General features: G+C 33.9%; 1 protein-coding gene across 14 annotated transcripts in view; it reads right to left on the reverse strand.

Annotated features, from left to right (window-relative positions):
- Nucleotides 1-23,271, reverse strand: part of CD47 (CD47 molecule) — a 131,474-nt gene that overhangs the window by 15,084 nt on the left and 93,119 nt on the right. For 11 of the 14 annotated variants that reach the window (XM_056793429.1, XM_056793427.1, XM_056793426.1 and 8 more), the window contains 4 exons: nt 12,496-12,603; nt 10,284-10,376; nt 8,943-9,035; nt 4,662-4,754 (listed from right to left, as the gene is read on the reverse strand). In XM_056793429.1, the coding sequence (XP_056649407.1) occupies nt 4,662-4,754; nt 8,943-9,035; nt 10,284-10,376; nt 12,496-12,603 (387 nt within the window). Of the gene's footprint in view, nt 1-1,466; nt 1,514-4,661; nt 4,755-8,942; nt 9,036-10,283; nt 10,377-12,495; nt 12,604-23,271 lie in introns of all 14 variants that reach the window. The other 3 variants (XR_467139.3, XR_467140.3, XR_008911102.1) reach the window with 1 other exon arrangement.

Genomic DNA, 23,271 nt, shown 5'->3' on the forward strand with positions numbered 1-23,271 from the left:
CAAATAAGAATGACATTTATGAGAAATCTACATTTCCATAAAACTATGCTTAACAGATACCATACACTTCAGTCAAATTATCCTCTTGCAGGATCCCATTTCAACATACATAAACGACTTTACAAAATGGGGATTCTGAAATTTTTGCTAGGGATACAAAATTTAAACTTATGCCATTGAATTGTGTTTCTTAGCAAGATTGCATTTTATATCTACCTTTTTCCTCCAAGATATTTAAAGATAATATTTTGGGCTTTGTTCCCATCTCCTAGGTATCTGGTTCCTAATTATTTTTAGGGAGTCATCTGTAAAGCAATATTGCCTGGAAACGCTGAAGAAACAGATCTATAAACAATGGTAACTTCAGGAAAATGAAATTTATGTGACACAATCATATCTGTTGATCAGACCAGATCCCTGGTTTGATATCTAACTACACAAAAGCCAGATGTGACTAGATGTTTTAGCTAGTTCCACCTTAATTCCACTTCACTGGACTGCTTTAAGAAAAATACTTGGTCAACTTCAATGTTCTATGTAAGTGAAAATAATTATTAATCCTTCCTAGTGGTCTGTTCCTCTGATATAGGGGTTTATCAGAGTTAAATGCTTCATCCAAGGTCAAATATTTAAGTTCCAAGTTCTTTTTTAACTCTTAGTTGAACCTTACCCATATAAATAGAATTTCATTTCCAATGCATCTTTTTTACAGTGTCCCTAGAATTTCTCCTGTCCCTCAAAACACTTTAGAATTGACTTTATAGTTCCAAAATATTCAGTAAAAGCTTTGCTTGATTCAGTCTATAGCTCTTCCCTTTCATTCATAGTCCAGAAGTAACTTTGATGATAAAATTATTTATATCAAACTAAATTGGTGCTTATAAAAGAATCCAATTAAATGCTAGTATATTCATAGTAGAAATGACTTTTTTTAAGTAGGGAGATTTTCCAAGTGATATTTGGAAAACCCTAAGAATCAAGCCTTACCTCAATGATTCTTAGTCCATTTTAACCTTTTCTTTCTATTCTGTCCTATTAAGTGTAATTCTCAACTCCATGTTTCCTTTTGTCAGTGTTAAAACATGTCCCATTTTTTAAAAGATTCTGCATATAGTAAAAAGACTCTAGAAAGTAAAGACTAAAAATTCTAAAATTCTACAATATTAATGTTACAATTAAGGCTACAAAAATAAATTTTTAATGAAGAAAAATGAACAATTTTAAATTCGAACAATAACTCGCCATACAGGAGGCCAGAGTATGATGCTTAGTTAGTAATGTATGAATAAAGCAATTCAAAAGCAGAGCATTAGTAATGGTAAGAACTGGTAGAAATATTTAGTTTTTATTTCCAGATCTGTATGTTTAAATGTGCAACCTTAATGTTACATTATGTACATAAGCAGGGAAAATAAATAAATGCTCAACTCTACAGCACTACCACTTAAAAAGAAACTCCTCTGTACCTTTTCTCTTCTTGCCCATCAATTGACCGAGGGTCTGCCTCTCAACTCTAGCACCAAACAAGTTTGTTTGAAGTTAATTTAACATACTCAATGAGTTGTAAGACTACATTCTTAATGCATAGTATAATAAGTCCAAAACTATGAGAAGTTAAAAAAAAATAACTCTAGGTATTTGTTAGAGATTCTCTATCAGTAGAATTTAAGTTCCTTAAGGGCATTGGACTGTTTTGTTATGGTGTCTTTAATCTTTGTAATAATAGTGCCTTATACATAATAAACATTTAGTACATATTAGATCAATAATATGAAAAAATGTGGCTTTTTTTTCCAAAATTAAAAGTTTATATGTGTCCAGATCCTTTTTTTTTAGGTCAAGTATTTCCAGAGTGGGCAAAGAAAGAAACAGAGGGAGAAAATTAGTTACTAGAATAACAATTATTGGGAAAGTGTTAGGTTAGAACTAAAGAGTACAGAACTACAGTGAAGGAAGCTAAAAAAATGCTCTCCTCACTTATGGCAATATTTCTGAACAAAGTGGCAGCTATCCTAGAAACCAGAGGGAGCAAACTCACTGGCAGCCTGAAAAATTCCCCAGTGCTACCTGAAGATTAAAATATAATTGGGAAATGTTTAACAAAATAACAAAAATACAATACAATGTAGAAAATGTTCATCTGTGGTTTTCAAAGTCAATGTGCAACTATAGGGACAGATACTGGAAGGCCACCAACATCTAGTGAGGAATAGAAGGGAGGAGAAATATAAACAGTAACATGTCACAGGGGGTGTTAGATAGGGTATAAGTGAAGGAAAAAAAGGGTTCCTTCAGCTTACAACTCATACTATTTTATCACAGTAGTAAGAAACATTTTAGATTATGAAACTATTCTCTCAAGCACATCAAGAAATTCCCTAAATCAGCAGTGTCACCTTTTAGTTTCAAGGACTACATACATGATAATTACTCTCAACCCACAGATTAAGATGGATTCATAAAAACAAAATCTTTATCAACAATGTCTAAACTACATCGTCCAAAAATTCCAAAGAAAGTTGATATTGCCTTGAGATTATTAATCATGCTTTCCAGATAATGAAAATGCTCACCAAAAAGACAAATCAGATAAATTAGAATGAGACTACTTAACAGGAAGGTTTCCTTTAAATCATGGGTCATATTTTTTTTCTCTTGCTATGTTATAGCTATGTTATGCTATAGTTATAGTTATGCTATGCTATATCACCCATCAATTATATGGGTGAAAATTCAGAATGGACAACATAGGAACTTAGTGGGATTCATTGGTAGCTAGCAACTCAGAAATCAAACTAAAACATTTTGAAATTATAATATATCACTTAAAAACTGATCTGGCTCACCAAAAATTCATTTATATAACATTTTTAACAAAAATTTAAAACCCTTCCTTACTTTCTGTCTTAGAATTAATATTGTATAAGGGCTAGGGAATGGGTGTTAAAGTTAGTTGCCTAGGTGCACAAAGCTAGGAAATATCTGAGGCCAGATTTGAACCCAGGACTTCCTATCTCTAGGCTTGCTCTCAATCCACTGAGCCACCAAATTGCCCATTTACATAACTTATATATCTATAAATTCCATCATAGTAGGACCTCAAATCAACTTTAACTCTACTACCAAGATAATCTAAATAGGAGTTATCTATTTTAATCTATAGAAAAGATATTGATTAAACAAACACGTGGTATAAACCAAGCTGCGTGGGGTGGGGTAGAAGAGGACACTAATGCTTAAATTTATTTAGAATACAAATTCTTTCCAAACCTTTATGAAAGGTTTTTACACAAGAGAGTAAAATTTTCTCCTTAGTTTGTGAGAACATAACCAGAAACAAATGGTGCATGTGAGGAGGCAAATTTTTCATTTAAAATAAGGAAAACTTCCTAATAGTTATAACTAAGCAAAAATAAAATAGGATGCCTCCTTAGATCGTGAAACCCAATGCCTTTGAGCAGAGACTACATAATCAATTGTTGAGGATCATATAAAGGAAAAGTTTATTTTAGATGAAGGTTGGTACCCAATAAACTGTAGGCTCCCCAAGGGCATCTAGGTGACACAGTCGTCAGAGAGCCAAGCCTGGAGTCAAGAGGTCTTGGATTAAAATGTAGCCCTGGACACTTCTAAGCTGTGTAACCCTGGGCAAGTCACTTAACCCTAAATGCCTAGCCCTTATTGATCTTTTTCCTTGAAATCAGTGCTTTATATTGATTTTAAACAGAAGGTAAGGGTTAAAAAAAACAAACAAACCTGTGAGCTCCTCAAGAGTAGAGATTATCTTTTGCCTTTCTTTATACTCTTGAGTTTAGCACAATGCTTGGCACAAAGTAGGTACCTAATAAATGTCTACTGATAAGCTGAATAACTAGATGGCCTCTGAAGTACTGTTCTGTAAGGTTCTCTCATTCTCTCACTCAGAAGTGCTCACATGCAAGTTAAAAATCATTTCTAGAAAATGGGTTCCCTACAAATGGTTAAAAAGGGTTTGACACAAATGCCAAGTTAAATAATAATTTTTAATTAAAAAAAAAGCCAAAACTAAAAACTTTGATCTAAAACAACAAAATAAAAGAGTATTTCAAAAACAAAATATTCTTTCATGTTTAACAATTAATTTTTAAGAATTTTAAAACATGCTTTAGAATCGTTCCTTTTTAAAGTTAATGAGGATATATTGTGTTGTTGGCATTTTAAAAGCTTTTTAAATTTGTATTATTATTAAGTTATATATTATTCTCTGAGATTGGGAAGTCAACACTTCTACTAGTTTGTGGTCAGGTAGCTCTGCAAAGGGCTAGGATTCTGCAAGTATTATCTTAACACACACAAATTAACATTCTGATTCAAAATTTCTCTTAATCTGTTCATTAAAATGAGTATTCAGCCACCTCTAAATAGAATTTAACTAAGTGGACATTTCTTTAGAAGTAGGCTATGACACAAGCTTCCTATTAATTCCAACTGTCTCCTCTCTCTAAATGGGCTGAAATAATTGAAATTTTAACTGTTGTAAAAAGAATTCCAACAGCAAAGTGTTCTCTTTGAATTCTTATTTTTAGATTCAAAGCTTCATACAATCCTCTTTGGCACTAAAACAAAGAAATCAGGCAAAATTTCTAAATTCCATAAAATGATATAAAATAAGTTCTACTTACCCACAAATTTCATGTAAACTAGACCAAGCAATTCTGCAAGGGCAATAATGCCCAAGCCTGAAATCATTAGAGGACCCTGTGTAGGGGAACACTCTGCCAAAAAACAAAAATTGTTTTACATTAGAAGCATATATGAAACAATCTTACCTGTTTTATACAGATATATAACAACAGTAATACATAGGTAGTACGGTGGGTAGAGAAAGATCTAAATTTAAATCCCATCTCAGGCATTTAGCTATGTGACCACAGTCACTTAAGTAAGTCACCTTCTTAACCTGTTTCCTTAATACAAATTGAAGATAATAATACCTATACCTTGCAGAATTGTTGTGAGGATTAGATGAAATAATATAGGTAGTAAAGTGCTTTGCAAACTACAAAGATGTACATAAATGCTAGCTATTATAGTTACTATTGTTATTATTAGCAGAAAGAGCTCTAGCTAGGTTCTATGACTATTCTCAGTTATCAAGGAACAAGAATGACTTATTTGATCTCATTTAAAAGACAAATGCTAAAAATGCAGTTAAGTAGAGATCCTGTCACTTAACCTTAATTGCCTGGTCCATAATGTTCTTTTGCCTTGGAACTAATATTAATATTGTATCTAAGATAGAAGGTGATGGGATTGTTTTTTTTTTTTATTTTAAAAAAGGCAGCAAAAGTTTTGATTAAATGACAATTAATAAAGAAAAGTATATATAACTGAATATTGTGCTATAACATGAATATCTAGGTTTTTGGAGTTAGTTATTTCAAGAAATCAGTTGCAATAATTAAATCTGTTCAAGACAAGGTCAATGTCAAATATTCTTAATTCCTTTCAGTTTAATGAGCAAGTTTTCCAAGGAAACTTAATTCTTGTCCTTAAATTTAATAGGATCCATTACTAGTATATCTAGTAGAGCAAATGCTTCAGTAAGGCAAGACCTTTATTGCTCTTCTGCCTTAGAGTCAATGCACAGTATTGACTCCAAGATGGAAGGTAAGGATTAAAAAAAAAAAGTGAGGTGACTCAGACTATTGTGCTAGAAAACATTATTACTGAGGTAGCTAGGTGGCTCAGTGGACAGAGAGCCAAACCTGGAGATGGGAGGTCCTGGGTTTAAATCTGGTATTAGACATTTCCTAGCTATTTGATGCCACAATCCACTTAACTCCCATTGCCTACCCCTTATCACTTTGCTGTCTTGGTACCAATATTTAGTATTGATTCTAAGACAGAAGACAAGGGTTTAAAAAAGAAGAAAAAAGAAAAAATATCATTATTTGTGTGACATCTATCTTCATCAGTCTTTGAAATAAGTACTTGAGATAGGCATATATAAATAAAATAGAACCTGGCTGGGTAAGTACCTGACAAGGAAGGGGTGGAGGAATTCTTCTAAAGTTTACAGTAACTACGTATGGCCCTGTGAAGAATTTCCTAGAATAGTAACTGCACTTCCAAAAATGGGATAAGCATTTGTTCTCACATATCCATGGTATGTCCATCAATTCTGGGGAGGAGTTCATGCTTAAAGACTTCAAAAAGGCTCCAGTAGAACTAGGGAATGCTGTTGAGCCTGATGAGGTATATTTACTTGATCAAGAACTGATGAAACATCAACTTTTCCACTTTTGGAGGAAAGAAAGAGACCAGTCCTGAAATTTCTTTCTAGAACTGGAACGTTGGGCCCTGATCTCATGAGATCCCACTGGAAGACCTACTTCTGAGGCAGTAGGTGATTTAAAAATGTTTAATCTGAATAGTGGCATCTAATGAATATTAAAAAAACTCTAAGACTTAGGCAAAGTGGATATGCAGTTATTTGGATATTTTATCTATGGATAAGCAAAGTTATGCAATTATCACCAGAAGTTTCATAAAAGTCTAAAATTTCAAGAGGTGATATCAGTTGAGAGGGACAGGAAAGATCTCTGAAAGTTTCACTGTTAGAACAGGAGACCAATGGAAGGATCATGTCTTATCCCTGAGCCTCATACAAAAATGTCTCTAGGGTTCTAAGTCTGCAGGGTAGATAGGCCTCTTTTTAAAAAATGCTGCTGAATTACTTCAGAAAACTATCATGAGACATCAAATGAGTAACTTCAATAAGGAGCAGATAAGCTTATCCTGTTATACAATATTATCCAGTTATTAAAAAGTTAAAAGCACCCTACACCAAGATAAACTCAGAATGGGTGAATAACTTGAATATAAAGAAGTTAACTATAAGTAAATTAGGTGAACACAGAATAGTATACATGTCAGACCTTTGGGAAGGGAAAGATTTTAAAACCAACCAAGATTTAGAGTCACAAAATATAAAATGAATAATTTTGATTACATCAAATTAAAAAGTTTTTGTACAAACAAAAACAATGTAACTAAAATTAGAAGGGAAGCAACAAACTGGGAAACAATCTTCATAACAAAAACCTCTGACAAAGGTCTAATTACTCAAATTTATAAAGAGCTAAACCAGTTGTACAAAAAATCAAGCCATTCTCCAATTGAAAAATGGGCAAGGGACATGAACAGGCAGTTCTCAGCCAAAGAAATCAAAACTCTTAATAAGCACATGAAAAAGTGTTCTAAATCTCTTGTAATCAGAGAGAAGCAAATCAAAACAACTCTGAGGTATCACCTCACACCTAGCAGATTGGCTAACATGACAGCAAAAGAAAGTAATGAATGCTGGAGGGGATGTGGCAAAGTAGGGACATTAATTCATTGTTAGTGGAGTTGTGAATTGATCCAACCATTCTGGAGGGCAATTTGGAACTATGCCCAAAGGGCGATAAAAGACTGTCTGCCCTTTGATCCAGCTATAGCACTGCTGGGTCTGTACCCCAAAGAGATAATAAGGACAAGAATACTCATAGCTGTGTTCTTTGTGGTGGCCAAAAATTGGAAAATGAGGGGATGCCCTTCAATTGGGGAATGGCTGAACAAATTGTGGTATATGTCGGTGATGGAATACTATTGTGCTCAAAGGAATAATAAAGTGGAGGAATTCCATGGGGACTGGAACAACCTCCAGGAAGTGATGCAGAGTGAGAGGAGCAGAACCAGGAGAACATTGTACACAGAGACTGATACACTGTGGTGCAATCAAATGTAATGGACTTCTCCATTAATGGCTTTACAATGTCCCTGAACAATCTGCAGGGATCTAGGAGAAAAAACACTATCCATAAGCAGAGGACAAACTGAGGGAGTAAAAACACCGAGGAAAAGCAACTGCTTGACTACAGAGGTTGAGGGGATATGGTGGAGGAGAGATGCTAAATGAGCACCCTAATGCAAATACCAACAGCAAGGAAATGGGTTCGGGGCCAGGACACATGTGATACCCAAAGAAATCGGGAGATTTCAAAGAAAAGGGGAGGGGTGGCGGGGGGTGGGGGTGGGAGGAAAAGAAAATGATCTCTGTTTCCAATGAATAATATATGAAAATGACAAAAAAAAAAAGTTAAAAGCAGCTTGAGTACTTCCCACAAATTCACCACCAAAATCTAAGAGGACAATGCCATTTTACATTGCTGTGATTATTAACATATAAGTTTCATCAGGGCAGGAACTATCTTACAAAAACTCATGTTATGCCTAGGACCCAGCACAGCACTCTCTCAAATTAACAGTCAAATAAACTGAGTGAATTGAATAATATATTTTGTTTTGTCTACTTGAATTAATCTGCCTTTCCATACAAGAATAAAAATTCCAGGAGAATAGAAGCACTTGAATTTTTATAAACTGCATGATATGCCTAACTATGATTGCTTAAATGCTAAATAAGAGGAATATTACTAAATGTTGTAGAGACTTTAATAGGAAAAAAAAAAAGAATTTTTGTATGATCTATTCGTAATACTTGTCAACTAGTATCCTAGGAATGGTGTAAGAATGTGAGACAACATTGGTATAACACTCTTAGGTCCTTTAAAGAAATAACAAGAAAACATTATAAGAAAAAATACAGTGGCCATATAACATATGTTCCAGTACACCAAGAAGAAAGTTAACATTGTTCCAATTTGGCTTCAAGAGAAACTTGCACTAACTACAACTTTACTGATAAACCAATTAACAGGCAAAACCACCTAGAATAAATATTTTCATAGCAACGAAGAAAGAAATGATACTTGTCGGGTAAAAATGAGTTTTTTTTAAATACCAAAAACAAAACAAACCCACTTCAGGTAAGAAATGGTTTTCAATGTTACAGTATTTAAGTTAGTGCAAATGAAACGAAATGTAATCATTCTATATATAGGAAACATGTTTCTTACCTGTGATACACAGGCTTAGTCCAATGACAGCAAGTATGTAACCCAAAAACTGCAGAATCAATATACCAATGGCAAACAGGGTCATCCCAAAAGCTGGAAAAAAAAAATCACAAAAGACTAGTAGGGAAGGGGAAACTTGAAAATCTTTTTTGTCTTTAGACATTTAAGATAAAAAAAAATACAAATTCCTTGGTTCCTTATTTTTTTCAAATCATAAGCCAAATCATAACAGATATAACAGGAAGTTTACATTTCCTGAAGAAATCTAATTGTCCTTAGAACTACAAAACCTGGATCGTATCCTAATCCTCTGTTTTACATTCATCCTTAAAAGAAACAACTTATTCTAACAGACAGAAGGCTAGCATACCTTTTTTTAATGTAATATCTTGAAGAAAGATACTTTAATAATTCCCATGTGTTTTACATTTTTTCCTTCCATATGGCTTATTCATGCTCCCACAAAATTGCTCTGGTGAGTTTCATTATGCAAATGTGTTTATTCTTATAAACATTGCAATATCTACCAAATAACCTGGCCAGCTAACCAGATTTTCAAACTTTTAACAAATAAACCCTTCTCTCCTCAAAATGCACTAAACTTTATTTACATGACCAAAAGACTAACAGATACCAGAAAGATTAGAATGTTTATTAATTTTTTAAGAACTTGGTAATTTATCACCAAGGGAAAATAAACCAGTGAAAATGTCATTTTATTACAGTGTGAATTTTCATAGAGCACATTTTTTAAAAAAATTGGAAGCTAAAGAGTACTGTGCTGATAAAGCCTATTTATTTCACTCACTGTTAAATTATAAAATTCAAAAACTTTACCAATTACAGACCAAAGGACATTTTCTACTTCATGAATTAAGAGCACCATTTTCTAGCTTCCTATAATGCAAACAACAAAGAACTAAAGGGGAAAGGGATTAGTTTAGCATATCTATCATAACAATTTTTGGAAAAAGGTCATTAGAAAGAATATGTTGATCATATTATTTTTATTTCTTATATAAATGTAAGATGTAGAAATCCTTTATGGAAAAGGTTTTACTTTGCTTTTTTTCTTTATGATGACAAAACTGTGATAAGAAAAGAAATATCAAGCCATTATGTAGCATGATTTCAATCCACTGACTGATTTAAAATAAAAATGAAAGCAGTTCATGAAATAAAACCTTTTACAAAAGTTCTGAATGCCTCCAAAACCTGTAGCAACTTTAAAATACACAATTTAAAGTTTGTTTAAAATTTCCAAAAATTATTTCTAGCAAAAGATGAAAAAAATAAATGACGGATGGGAGAATCATGTTATAACAAGAAATGAGTCCTTACCTGTTGTAAATAAACAGTATTGGAGAACCACTAATGTCACAGTAGGGATTACAATTAAACCAAGTCCAGAAGCATTCTTCACAGAATATTCACCTGTTAATAGCAAAAATAAATTTAATTTTTTGGTTATATTAAGTAACAACTACACTGGAGATAAAATATCTATAGCTTTTTTAAAAATTGTACAATATTTCTTAAACTATTTTAGTGAATAAAATAGTATTCTCATGTGAAGAAAAGTAAGAAAACAAGTGTTTTAAGAGATGCAGAATCGGCAATTAAACCTCAACCAAAATCCATTTCATCTTAGATTCAGCTCTTCCAAAACTGAACTACCTCCTTCCTTTCTCTCTCTGCATGCCATGCCTTGGCAATTTCATTTTCTACTATAGCTTCAACTATTACCCTCTGCAGAGGTGGATCATAAATCTCTACTTCTAGCCTTGAACTTTCCCTTGAGACTTTTTCCCTTTTCCTTGACCTTTATCTCCCCCTTGAAGTTCAACAGGTATTTCAAACCCAACATGCCATTACCTGATCTCACTCATCTTTCTCAAAAAACTTTATCCTTCTGACTTAACTATTTTTGTCTGTGGAACCATTATTCACCCAGCTTTTCACTTTTGAAACTTTATGGTATTACTTTTAACTCTCTCATCTTTTTGTTTCCAGTTACTGTGTCTTATAGATTTCGGTTCTGAAATATTTCTATCAGCATTTCCTTCCTCTCCACTCTCACTGCTACCATTCCAGTACAGTCCCATTACCACCTGCCTGGACTACTGCAGTAGTCTCCTAAGCAAATCTTTCCACCACACCCCTTTCCCCTTCCCAACCAGCCTTCATATCATCAGAGTATCATCAGAGTATGAAGAAATTTGGTCATGTTACTCTTCTCAAAACCCTGGAGTGGTAAGTTCAAACTCAGCCTTGCATTGAATATCTGTTTAATAAATATCTGCTATTAAACTATTTTTCAAGACTTATCTCCTAGTACTCCCCTCAACTTTTTACATTTCCATGAAACTGAATTAGACATTGTCTCACATCAAGTTCTAAATTTCTATTACACAACTCCCTGCTTATGCCTGGCATGCTTTCCTCTTTACTTGTTCGATTCTTACCAATACTTTGAATCTTAACTTGTCCATAAAGTTTCCCCCCATTAATAAAGTCTTTTCCCCTCCAATCAATAAACAATTATTAAGCACCTACTATGTGCCGAGTACTGTTCTCAAGGCAATCTCTTCTAGCACTCTGCTTGCATCTCTATGCATTTATCTTTGATTTAAATAATACTTACCTACAAGTCATGTATGTGCCCTCTTAAACTGTAGTTCTCAAGAAACTTACAATTTAGACAAGAGAGCATCTTATCTAAACTTTTTATCTCTCCCCCATTCCTAATATAGAATTCTGCTGGCAATATGTGTTTAGTGTTAGGTTAAACTGATGTTAGGTTAAATCTGCCCACTTCTTTGTTCAAGAAGTTTCCCCAGCCAAGAATAACTCACTACCTATCCAAATCTTATCCACCCAATTCTTCAAAAGTCAAATCAAGTCCCACTTTTCCCCAGAAGCCCTATTTAACTACACTGGCTTATATTGGTTTCTCCCTTCCATTAACCCTTAGTGAATGATATCAGAGTTTATTTATAAGGCTTCATGTGAGTATCTTCAGCATGTGAACATATAATTATTAAATGTGTGCACACAAAATATATGTGAATGCATGTCTGCAGACATACATGTATGTGCCAACATATATTGCAATATGTGTGCACATGTGAAACTAGAGGAGAGAACGAAATATACATATGTTCATATATATATATACACACATATATATGTGCAAATATAGATAAAATTTATATATGCCTGTATGTGTGTATGTACACACAAATCTATGCCTTTTATCTCACTATCTAGAACATAAGATTTTTATATATAAGAATAAGGAAGCAGCAAGTCTTATAATATTGGTGCCTTTCCCAAAACCCCCAGCACATTGCTGGGCAAAAAGCAGGTGCTCAATTCTTAATGATAGATTAATTAACCTTAAAATTGAGCCTCATGTGGTCAGTATATCCCAAAGACTGAGCTGTACCTGAGCTCATGCCACTTTGAAACAACACACTGTGCTAAATGAATGCAATAAGGTAATTAGTCATAACTCTATACCCTGAAAAGCTACTCTTTCTTATCAACTTACCTGGTACAAAGAGAACGGCCCCAACAATAACCACCACAGTAAGGAATAATCCAGCAATAATTAATCCAATAGTTTTTTCGCTTGTACAGTTGGATTTATATTTAAGTGCTTAAAAAAAAAAAAGAAAGAATTATTTCAACTCAATCATTAAAAAACCATTTTGCTTCCAAAACTTCTAGTACCTAAATAAGATACAATCCAACTGGACAAAAATGTCTTATGACTATAAGGAAAACTACCCCTACTTATTTGGGGAGTTTCATTCACTCAGACTTTTATTTCAAATAGAAAGTTATAGTTAAAATGTTCACCCTATGGAGACATGAAGGATCTCTAATCCCTTAGATGTGGTCATTCCCTTTATCAGTGAAAACAGCCATCTTGCCATACCTTCTAGGCTGGTTTATCCCATTAATCCTCCCTGGGATGCATGGGTAACTACCACACTAACAGAGCTGGCAGTGAATAAAAAGAACTAAACCATATATATTCTAGAAGGGTGCTACTTAAATGAAATTATCAAAATAAACTGAGTTTTCATAACAAAGGAGGAAATAAAATGCACGTAATTGGAGTTTTATTACTCAGGAGAAAATTAAAGGAAATATTTTTATACTGATTCAACATCATTTCTATTGCTAAAAAAACTACTGAAAGATAACAGCATCACATTTTTTTTCTTCTGGCAATTCAGATAGCAAATATTATGGATACTATTTTTTAATTAAACAAAAAATTTAACTTTCTTAATATATTTTTATTTGACTGTTACAATTACTTTATGAGGTATCATTGCATAGTAGATGAAAGTTTGCCTTGGAGCCCCAAAGACCTAGCTTTCAAGCTTGCCTTTGTTACATACTAGTAATTGTTGGTCAAGTTACTCAAATAATGGATGATTAGACACTTTTATTTTCTCCAGGCTTTGTGAACTCTCAAAAACTTCCCCAAATAGGAATTATATGCAAAAGCAATTGCTATTGTCTCCACAAGCCAAGATACCAAAAAGCCTAAAGATATTACAACCCAATGTATTGACAATAAAGAAGGTGAATTAATCCCTAACAAGATCACTCAACAGCCCCTCCCTGGCCAGCCTTCTTCTTTTGGCAGGATGGTACAACCTGACTCACTAACTTGTGCTCTGGTATCCTCTAAGCAATTTGCTTCCTGCTGTTGCTGTCTCTGCCAGTACATCATTTCCATACTCTCATTGAACCATTCTGTGGTAGCAATTAGCTGACACAAAATCTTTGTCCACCCCCTTGGGGAGGAAGAGGAGATATATTAAAGTGGAAACTGTTCATCCTGGGGGCAGCAGTATAGTGCAACAATGGTAAGTCAGAGGACTAAGAACCCAGGAAAATGGAATAAGATGCCAGCATGATATGGAGGGGGGAAAAGGGTTCAGAGAACTGCATGAAACTTTAAGGAGAAGGGCCTAGAATCATAATGTGAGAGGAAGCTAAGAGTGCTGTGACAATCTAAACAGGATCTACCATCAAAGGGGGAAAGAGTCAGAAAGTGTACAGCATGGGAATAAAAGGGGAAAAACTTTACCAAAGATTTTAGGAGGAAGAAATTTAGTGAAAAATCAACAGGGAAAATATTAAAATAGAAAAAGTGGCAACCAAGACATTAAGTTAAAACTTTCTTAATATTGTAAAACAAAGGAAATTGAAACAAGGACCTTGTGCATTGAAGAGTTCAAGAGAGAAATACAAATTCTCAAAATAAAAGTTAAAAATTGAGAAATCGTATAATTTATGACATGTACAGCAGAAATAATTGAATGAATAAAAAACTTGAATCCATAGTAGTAAGTTTCATCAAAGAAACAAGAAAACAAGTCATTGAGAATAGCTATTATAGCTAGTATTTATATATGACTTTTAAGGTTTGCAAAAGACTATATATTAAATACAACAACTCCATATGATAGGTAGTTTATTAGTCCCACTAAATGATGAGAAAACAAGGCTATGGGGAAATCAGGTGACCTTGCCTGGGTTCACATTGCTAATAAGTGTCAAAGAGGAAGGATTTGAACTCAGGTCTTCCAGATTCCAAGTCTAGCACTCTTAGGTGCTTTAACCCAACCTACCTAGATATAAACATATTTAAGTGAAGTATAGTTGGGAACAAGAGAAGCAAAATACAAAAATGTTCTTAAAAACACACACATTATCTCTATATAAACAAAACAAATTGCTCTCAAAGACAGGATGCAAAGATAATTTAAAGATCATATCTCCCTGAAGAACATAATAAGATAGGGGAAAAAACCCTGAACATCATAAAATAATAATACAAAAAGTTGACAGATTTCCTGAATACAGAAAACAAAATGCCAATCAAAAGAATCCACAGATTGCCTCCAGGAGGAAAACAAAAACAAAAATTCTAAAACTCTAAGACCCAGAGTGGTTAAATTTAACAATACCAATGACAATCAAGAAATTCTGCAAATGAAACAGAAAAAAGATCTTTAAATATAAAATAAAGGAAACTTGAAAAACACAAGACTATTCTCCATGAAAATCACAGGAGGGTAAGGGATAATATATTCTTAAAAGCCAAGAGATTAAGATGAAATTCAAAATGACATACCCTGAATAACTGAGCCTAATCAATGAAAAAAAAAATAGACATTCATTAAGAGAGGTATTGAAGAATTCCTATCAAAACAATAGACATGAGCAGATTATTTAATTTACAAATACACTAGGTGACACAAACACAAGAAAGAGCTAAGAATATTACAAGTAATTAAATAAATTACACCACATTAGAAACTTTGTGAAAGAGGGCTTACAAAAACTAGAGGGGGCAACGGGGTGGCTGAGTGGATTGAGAGCCAGACCTAGAGACAGGAGGTCTAGGATCAATCAAATCTGGCCTCAAACATTTCCTAACTGTGGTAACTCTAGGCAAGTCACTTAACCCCCATTTATTGCCTAGCTCTTACTGATCTTCTAGCTTAGAACCAATACATAGTTTTGATTCTAAGATGGAATGTTAAGAGTATAAAAAAAATAACTAGGAAAAAAAAGACTGCCAATAACAACTGAATGAAATTTCAAATGCAACCACAAAATAACAGCAGAGGAACTATAAGAAATTTCTTTCTAAAAACACATAATGGGATAAAGAAGAAATTGGAGCTTAAAAAGGAACAATGTTGGCAGAGGAGGAGACTAAGGACTAAATTTCACAAACCTCCCTCCCTCCCAGGTAAATCAAAGTTTCATTTTATTTTAGTGAAAGTAAACTACAGAATGGGAGGTTTAAAAAAAGGTGGAAGAGATAAGAAAATTGATGTTTCCTAATCTAATCAAGCCAAAGAAATAAAAGAAAAGAACTGTTTTGAAGACAAGTTATGGGAGAGGTGCCTAATGGGAAGATTAAAATTGGGAGAAATCTGAATTTAGTGATAGAGGCAGGATCCCTACTGAAGAGTTTTCCAATGCTGTGTGAGGTGGGGGAAGGGAAGGTATTCTATAATGGAAGATGGAAAAATTAAAATTATAATTTGAAGGGAATTTGGTGCTTAGAGGTAACAACCTCTGTAGGAGTATTATGCCTCCACGGCCAAAATCCTACCTCAGGAAAAAGGGAATCAAAAAGAGCTCATGGGGACAACCTGAATCAAGAAGATTTAAGAGGGTATGGATCCACACATCACGAGAAGGAAAATGACCATGCAGATGGAAAGGGTTAGAAATGAACTACAGTTCAGAGATAGAGAAATTTCTACCATGAGTGAATACTTCTACTCTTGTTTCCCAAAGGAATTAATATTTTTCGAAAAGGAGGCAAATTTGAAAAAAACTGGAAAAGGGGAACATCTACTAGGCTATAACATAGAAACTGTTCAGAAGAGAGAACTCAAAATAGGTACTTTAGAAGCTGAAAACAAGTATAAGGACTATGAATCAAAAATAAAAGTTTAGAATAGAAAGAAAAAAAGAATTAATGAAGAGAATGACAAAATAAAATTCTTTTTAGGAAGAGGGAGAAAAAATTTAAAACCCCAAAAACAAAATAAATTGAGGGAGAAAAGAGGATGGGGCAGATTCTATTTATATATACTTAATAGAAAAAAGAAGGGAAGAATTGAATAACTAGATAAAAGAAAAAATTAAAATGAATCAATATGAGTAGAATTATAAAATTAGGAAAAGGTATGACAAATGAAAGGAAGTAGGGGGTTGAGGGTGAGAGGAAGGGAGTCTCAGGGAAGAGTGTTGCCTTCAGGGAAAACTGCTATCTAAAAATAAAGATTTTTTAAAAATACCAATTCAGGAAAAAAAGTAATATTAGTGATACAAATGGAAGAAAATATAAACCTAACTCATAACTTTAAATGGGAATGGAATAAAATAAAGTGAAAGTGACTAATTATATGGATAAGAAAAAAATAACTCGACAATTTGCTGCTTATAAGAACCACAACTAAAGTACAAAGATATTCACAGAATAATGAGAAGCTAGATCAAAATTTGCTCTGCACCAAGTAAATCCAAAAATTCAGGCATTCTAATTATGCTATCACACAAAGCAAAAACAAAAATTCATTTTCCATATACATATACACAGAAATTCAATTACACTGAAAGAAGTGATAATCAAAATTAAACTTATATTTTCCAAAAGCTATCTAAAATCATAAAAGAAAAATTAACTGAATTGCACAAAAAAAAATTATAGGAGTCTCATACACTTCTCATAGATTTCAACAAATCTAAAAGAAAAAAGTGAAAATAGAGGCTTGAACAAACTGTCAAAGAAACTAGAGCTTATGGAATCTTTTTAAACAGAATGGCTATAGAATTTTTTATATTATATAGACACACATATCTGTGTGTATACCTACATGTGTCACAACCATATATTAGGACACAAAAAATATTGTAAATAAATTTTAGAAGACAGAAGTACTAAACATGCAATTTGTAGACTATAATGCAATTAAATGTAAAATTAAATGCAAAAAATGTAATCAGTTCAAGGAAAACAACCAAAAGACAAAGACCCCAAATAGAGACAATAATAATGAAATTTTAAATGAGTGGGTCAAAGAATCAATCATAAAAATAATTAACAATTAAATGAAAGAAATAATGATGAAACGTTCAACATTAGGAAAACTATCCACATAATTGACCACATCAACAAGCAAACCAACAAGAACCACATGATTATCTCAATAGATGCAGAAAAAGCCTTTGACAAAATACAACACTCATTCCTACTAAAAACACTAGAAAGCATAGGAATAGAAGGGTCATTCCTAAAAATAATAAACAGTATATATCTAAAACCATCAGCTAATATCATCTGCAATGGGGATAAACTAAATCCATTCCCATTAAGATCAGGAGTGAAACAAGGATGCCCATTATCACCTCTATTATTTGACATTGTATTAGAAACACTAGCAGTAGCAATTAGAGAAGAAAAAGAAATTGAAGGCATTAAAATAGGCAAGGAGGAGACCAAATTATCGCTCTTTGCAGATGACATGATGGTCTACTTAAAGAATCCTAGAGATTCAACCAAAAAGCTAATTGAAATAATCAACAACTTTAGCAAAGTTGCAGGATACAAAATAAACCCACATAAGTCATCAGCATTTCTATATAATTCCAACACAGCTCAGCAGCAAGAACTAGAAAGAGAAATCCCATTCAAAATTACCCTAGACAAAATAAAATACTTAGGAATCTATCTCCCGAGACAAACACAGGATCTATATGAACACAACTACAAAACACTTTCCACACAACTAAAACTAGACTTGAACAATTGGAAGAACATTAACTGCTCATGGGTAGGACGAGCCAATATAATAAAAATGACCATCCTACCCAAACTCATCTATCTATTTAGTGCCATACCCATGGAACTTCCAAAAATGTTTTTTACTGATTTAGAAAAAACCATAACAAAGTTCATTTGGAAGAACAAAAGATCAAGGATATCCAGGGAAATAATGAAAAAAAATACAAAGGAAGGGGGTCTTGCAGTCCCAGATCTCAGACTATATTACAAAGCAGCGGTCATCAAAACAATTTGGTACTGGCTAAGAGACAGAAAGGAGGATCAGTGGAATAGACTGGGGGCAAGCAACCTCAGCAAGACAGTATATGATAAACCCAAAGATTCCAGCTTTTGGGACAAAAATCCACTATTTCATAAAAACTGCTGGGAAAATTGGAGGACAGTGTGGGAAAGATTAGGCTTAGATCAACACCTCACACCCTACACCAAGATAAATTCAAAATGGGTGAATGACTTGAACATAAAGAAGGAAACTATAAGAAAATTAGGCGAACACAGAATAGTATACATGTCAGACCTTTGGGAAGGGAAATACTTCAAAACCAAGCAAGAATTAGAAAGAGTTACAAAATGCAAAATAAATAATCTGGATTACATCAAATTAAAAAGTTTTTGTACAAACAAAACCAATGTAACCAAAATCAGAAGGGTAGCAACAAATTGGGAAACAATCTTCATAAAAACCTCTGACAGAGGTTTAATTACTCAAATTTATAAAGAACTAAATCAATTGTACAAAAAATCAAGCCATTCTCCAATTGACAAATGGGCAAGGGACATGAACAGGCAGTTCTCAGCCAAAGAAATCAAAACTATTAATAAGCACATGAAAAAGTGTTCTAAATCTCTTATAATCAGAGAGATGCAAATCAAAACAACTCTGAGGTATCCCCTCACACCTAGCAGATTGGCTAACATGACAGCTATGCAAAGTAATGAATGCTGGAGGGGATGCGGCAAAGTGGGGACATTAATTCATTGCTGGTGAAGTTGTGAATTGATCCAACCATTCTGGAGGGCAATTTGGAACTATGCCCAAAGGGCGATAAAAGAATGCCTGCCCTTTGATCCAGCCATAGCACTGCTGGGTCTGTACCCCAAAGAGATAATGGACAAAAAGACTTGTACAATAATATTCATAACTGCGCTCTTTTGGTGGCCAAAAATTGGAAAATGAGGGGGATGTCCTTCAATTGGGGAATGGCTGAACAAATTGTGGTATATGTTGATGATGGAATACTATTGTGCTCAAAGGAATAATAAAGTGGAGGAATTCCATGGAGACTGGAACAACCTCCAGGAAGTGATGCAGAGCGAAAGGAGCAGAACCAGGAAAACATTGTACAAAGAGACTGATACATTGTGGTACAATAGAAGATAATGTACTTTTCCATTAGTGTCAGTGCAATGTCCCGGAACAATCTGCAGGGATCTAAAAAAATACTATCCACAAGCAAAGGATAAACTGTGGGAGTAAAAACACTGATGAAAAGCAACTGCTTGACTACAGGGTTGGAGGGGATAAGACTGAGGAGAGACTCTAAATGAACATTCTAATGCAAATTCCAACAACAGGGAAATGGGTTCCAGTCAAGAACACATGTGATAACCAGTGGAATCATGCGTCGGCTATGGGAGAGGGAAAGGCGGGGGGGGGGGGGGGGGGGGGGGGGGGGGGAGGGGAAGGAAAAGAAAATGATCTTTGTTTCCAGTGAATAATGTATGAAAACGACCAAATAAAATAATGTTAAAAAAATACTGCAAAAAAAGAAAAAAAAGAAATAATGATGAAACAACATATCAAAACTTCTGGAATGAAGTTAAAGAAATTCTCAATGGATAAATTATAACCCTAAGAACATACATTAAAAAAATAGAATGTTAATGAAATGAGTATTCATTTGCAAAAATTAGAATTGCAACAAATAAACCCAGGAGAAGAGATTTTGAAGATTAAAGAAGTAGATTATTTGTAAAACAAAAAAGACTAGAAATAATCAAACTAAAATCTGTTTCTTTGAAAAGCTGGCTATATGAACAAGAGCAAGGCCCAACCTCTCAGTGTCCTCAAACAACTCTCTTGGACTCTGTTACACACAAAGTGCTATTCTCCATTAGGGAAAGGGAATTTCCAGTGGGTGGCCCTACACTGTTAAAATCATAATATGTACAGATCACCACATACCCTTCCCCACACCTATAAACACACCAAAAAAATGTTTTACACAGGACATTCAGAACATGCTATAAGACAGTGGTGAAGGGACTGACTAGGAACATGTTGATTGTTAGAAGAAAAACTAACAAGGTTAAGATATGTGGAAAAACTATGTGATCATAATTGACAGGTAGTTAACATTAAAATAGTTTTATTTTTATGTTATGACTTCCATTAAAAAAATGACAAAACATGGGGAAAAAATAAGCTTGAAAGAACTTTAGAGAAATCTATTTAAGGCATACAATAGCTAAGCAAAATAATTCTCTCTCTCCACATTCAGAAAGGTTGCTCAGCATAGCAGATAGCTTGATTTGGAAGCACAAAAGTTCAAGGATCTCTTCTAACACATTTAGACTATAGAACCTTGGTTAAGTAACTTTAACCTCTCATTTATGCTTCCAGCAACTTTCTTAAGAAGAGAAAAGGTCCCAACAAGCATTAGTAGGAAACATTTGCTCATCAGGAGTTCTCAATACTGATAATCACAGGTCTGGTCCCTACCCCCTGCCCTGTCTCTTACATAACAAGTTATGGCAGCTTTAAAAAATTATAGACAACATTTTGAAAACTACTTCAATGCTAGAAAGAACTGAAGTCAATCAATAAGCATTTATTAAGCACCTACTTTGGGTTAGGCACTGTGCTAAACAAAAAGAGGCAAAAGATGGTACTTGTCCTCAAGAAACATACAATCTAACAGGAGAAAGAATATACAAAAACATATGTATACAAAGCAGGCAATAAAGACAGAAAGTAGGAAATGACAGAAGGAAGGCACTAGAATTATGAGGGATTGGGAAGTGTTCTTCCTCTGCTCAAAATATTCTATAGCACTTTGAATTTTGCCTTTGCTTTCATCAAACTCTGGACTTGAACCATAGTTATCTATGTTATGTTATGACTGCCTAGTCAACAACAAGCTTCTTGAAAGTAAGGACTATTGTTTTTTATCTTCATATTCCCTAGTAGTATATGGCATAAAGGATGTACTTAATAAATGTTCTTTTAATTGAATGTGGAAAATTTTTCAGTCTTTCTTCTTATAACTCTGCCAATATCCCCTTGGACCTTATGGGCAAGTCCTCACTATTTTTTGCCAGGGGGGTTTCCACAAGAAGAACTCTCATATCTCCTGTTCTTCTAGGATCACCAACAGCATCTAGGAGGGGAACTAGATGGAAAGGATTCAAAATCATAGAAAATAACATTTTCCCTGTATACAAGGGAAGTATACAGCATATTCTATAATAATTTTCATTCCAAAAAACCAGTTCTAAAGGGTTGTGCAAATTTATAAATCAGAGCCTACCACTGTTTCACTGTTATTCACAACCCATAAAACCTTTTTTCAGACTTTAACTTATTGAACAAAAGACCAAACAAGAAAAAACTCACTTAAGACAAGTTCAAGCATAAGTGGCCATTCTTAGAACAATAAAAAAATTTAAATTAATTTGAAATTCAGCTTCTTCAGACTTAGAAAAATGGAGGGGGAAAGAATAAGCATTTATTAAGCACCTTCTTTGTGACAGATAGGATGATAAGCACTTTAAAAATATCTTGTTTGATGAGGTGCTATCTTTATTCCCATTCTATGAATGAGGAAACCAAAACATATAGAGGGTGTAAAAGTGATTTGGCCAGTCACACAACTAGAAAGTTTCTGAGGCTGGATTTAAACTCAGGTTTTCCTGATTCTAGGCCAAGTGCTTCAACTATTGTGCCTACTAGTTTCTCCAAAAAAGGAATCTATGGATTATAATCTTCCTTATAATTATCCAACATGTTGGTCAGTAGCAATATCTACAACTATGTTTCTAATACAAAATCTTTGCTTCTAAGAATTATTGGATGAATTAGGTGACTCAGTGGATAGAGTCAAGCCTGGAGATGGAGGTCCTGGGTTCAAATATGGTCTCAGCTGCTTCCTAGCTGTGTGGCCTTGGTCAAGTCTTAACCAACACTGTCTTTTCCTTACTACTCTTCTGCTTTGAGAAAGAAAGAGAGAGAGAGAGACAGACAGACGGACAGACAGAGAAAGAGAGACAGAGAGAGAGAGAGAGTGACAGAGAGTGACAGAGAGAGACAGAGAAAGAAAGAGAGACAGAGAGAGAGAATGTGGGAAGAGAGAGACCGACAATTATATTCTTGCTCATTAAACAAAAATCTCCAAATTGTATGTTAGCATGATCTGTCTAATGCCCCAACAATCAATATCTTTGAAACACAAGTTCAAATTCTTTGTCAGTTCACTTCATAGTTCGCCTTGGCACAGCTCACACGTAGTTGCTATACTTTAATAATATTCTGTAGCAATCATGTAGTGTCCCATTAGCTAGCTTGTTCATAAAAACCAACAGTGTAGAAGGGCTGTAAAAATGTGGTTTTGATGCATACAACCTCTAGGGCCTTTTTATCTGTGATCTCTTCTTACCATTAAAAGTGAATCTAACTGATAAAAATTGGTCTAAAAGTTAATTAAAGGTGGCAACTTTAACAAATACCAAGTCATCTCTAAACATCTATGACCCAAGCAAAACTTCAAGTTTAATGCACTAGACTGGCACACCAGACTATGTAATTTGTTGGTATTATAGTCTAGCTACTTGATCACAGAATCTATTTCTCAACTTTAAAAATTGCTGCTTTTACAAGATGATTTCAGAATGAAAGTGAGGAAAAACCAGCATATTAAAGTTAAGTCATTATAG

Source organism: Monodelphis domestica, chromosome 4 (assembly GCF_027887165.1).
Source record: "Monodelphis domestica isolate mMonDom1 chromosome 4, mMonDom1.pri, whole genome shotgun sequence".
Taxonomy (NCBI): Eukaryota; Metazoa; Chordata; class Mammalia; order Didelphimorphia; family Didelphidae; genus Monodelphis; species Monodelphis domestica.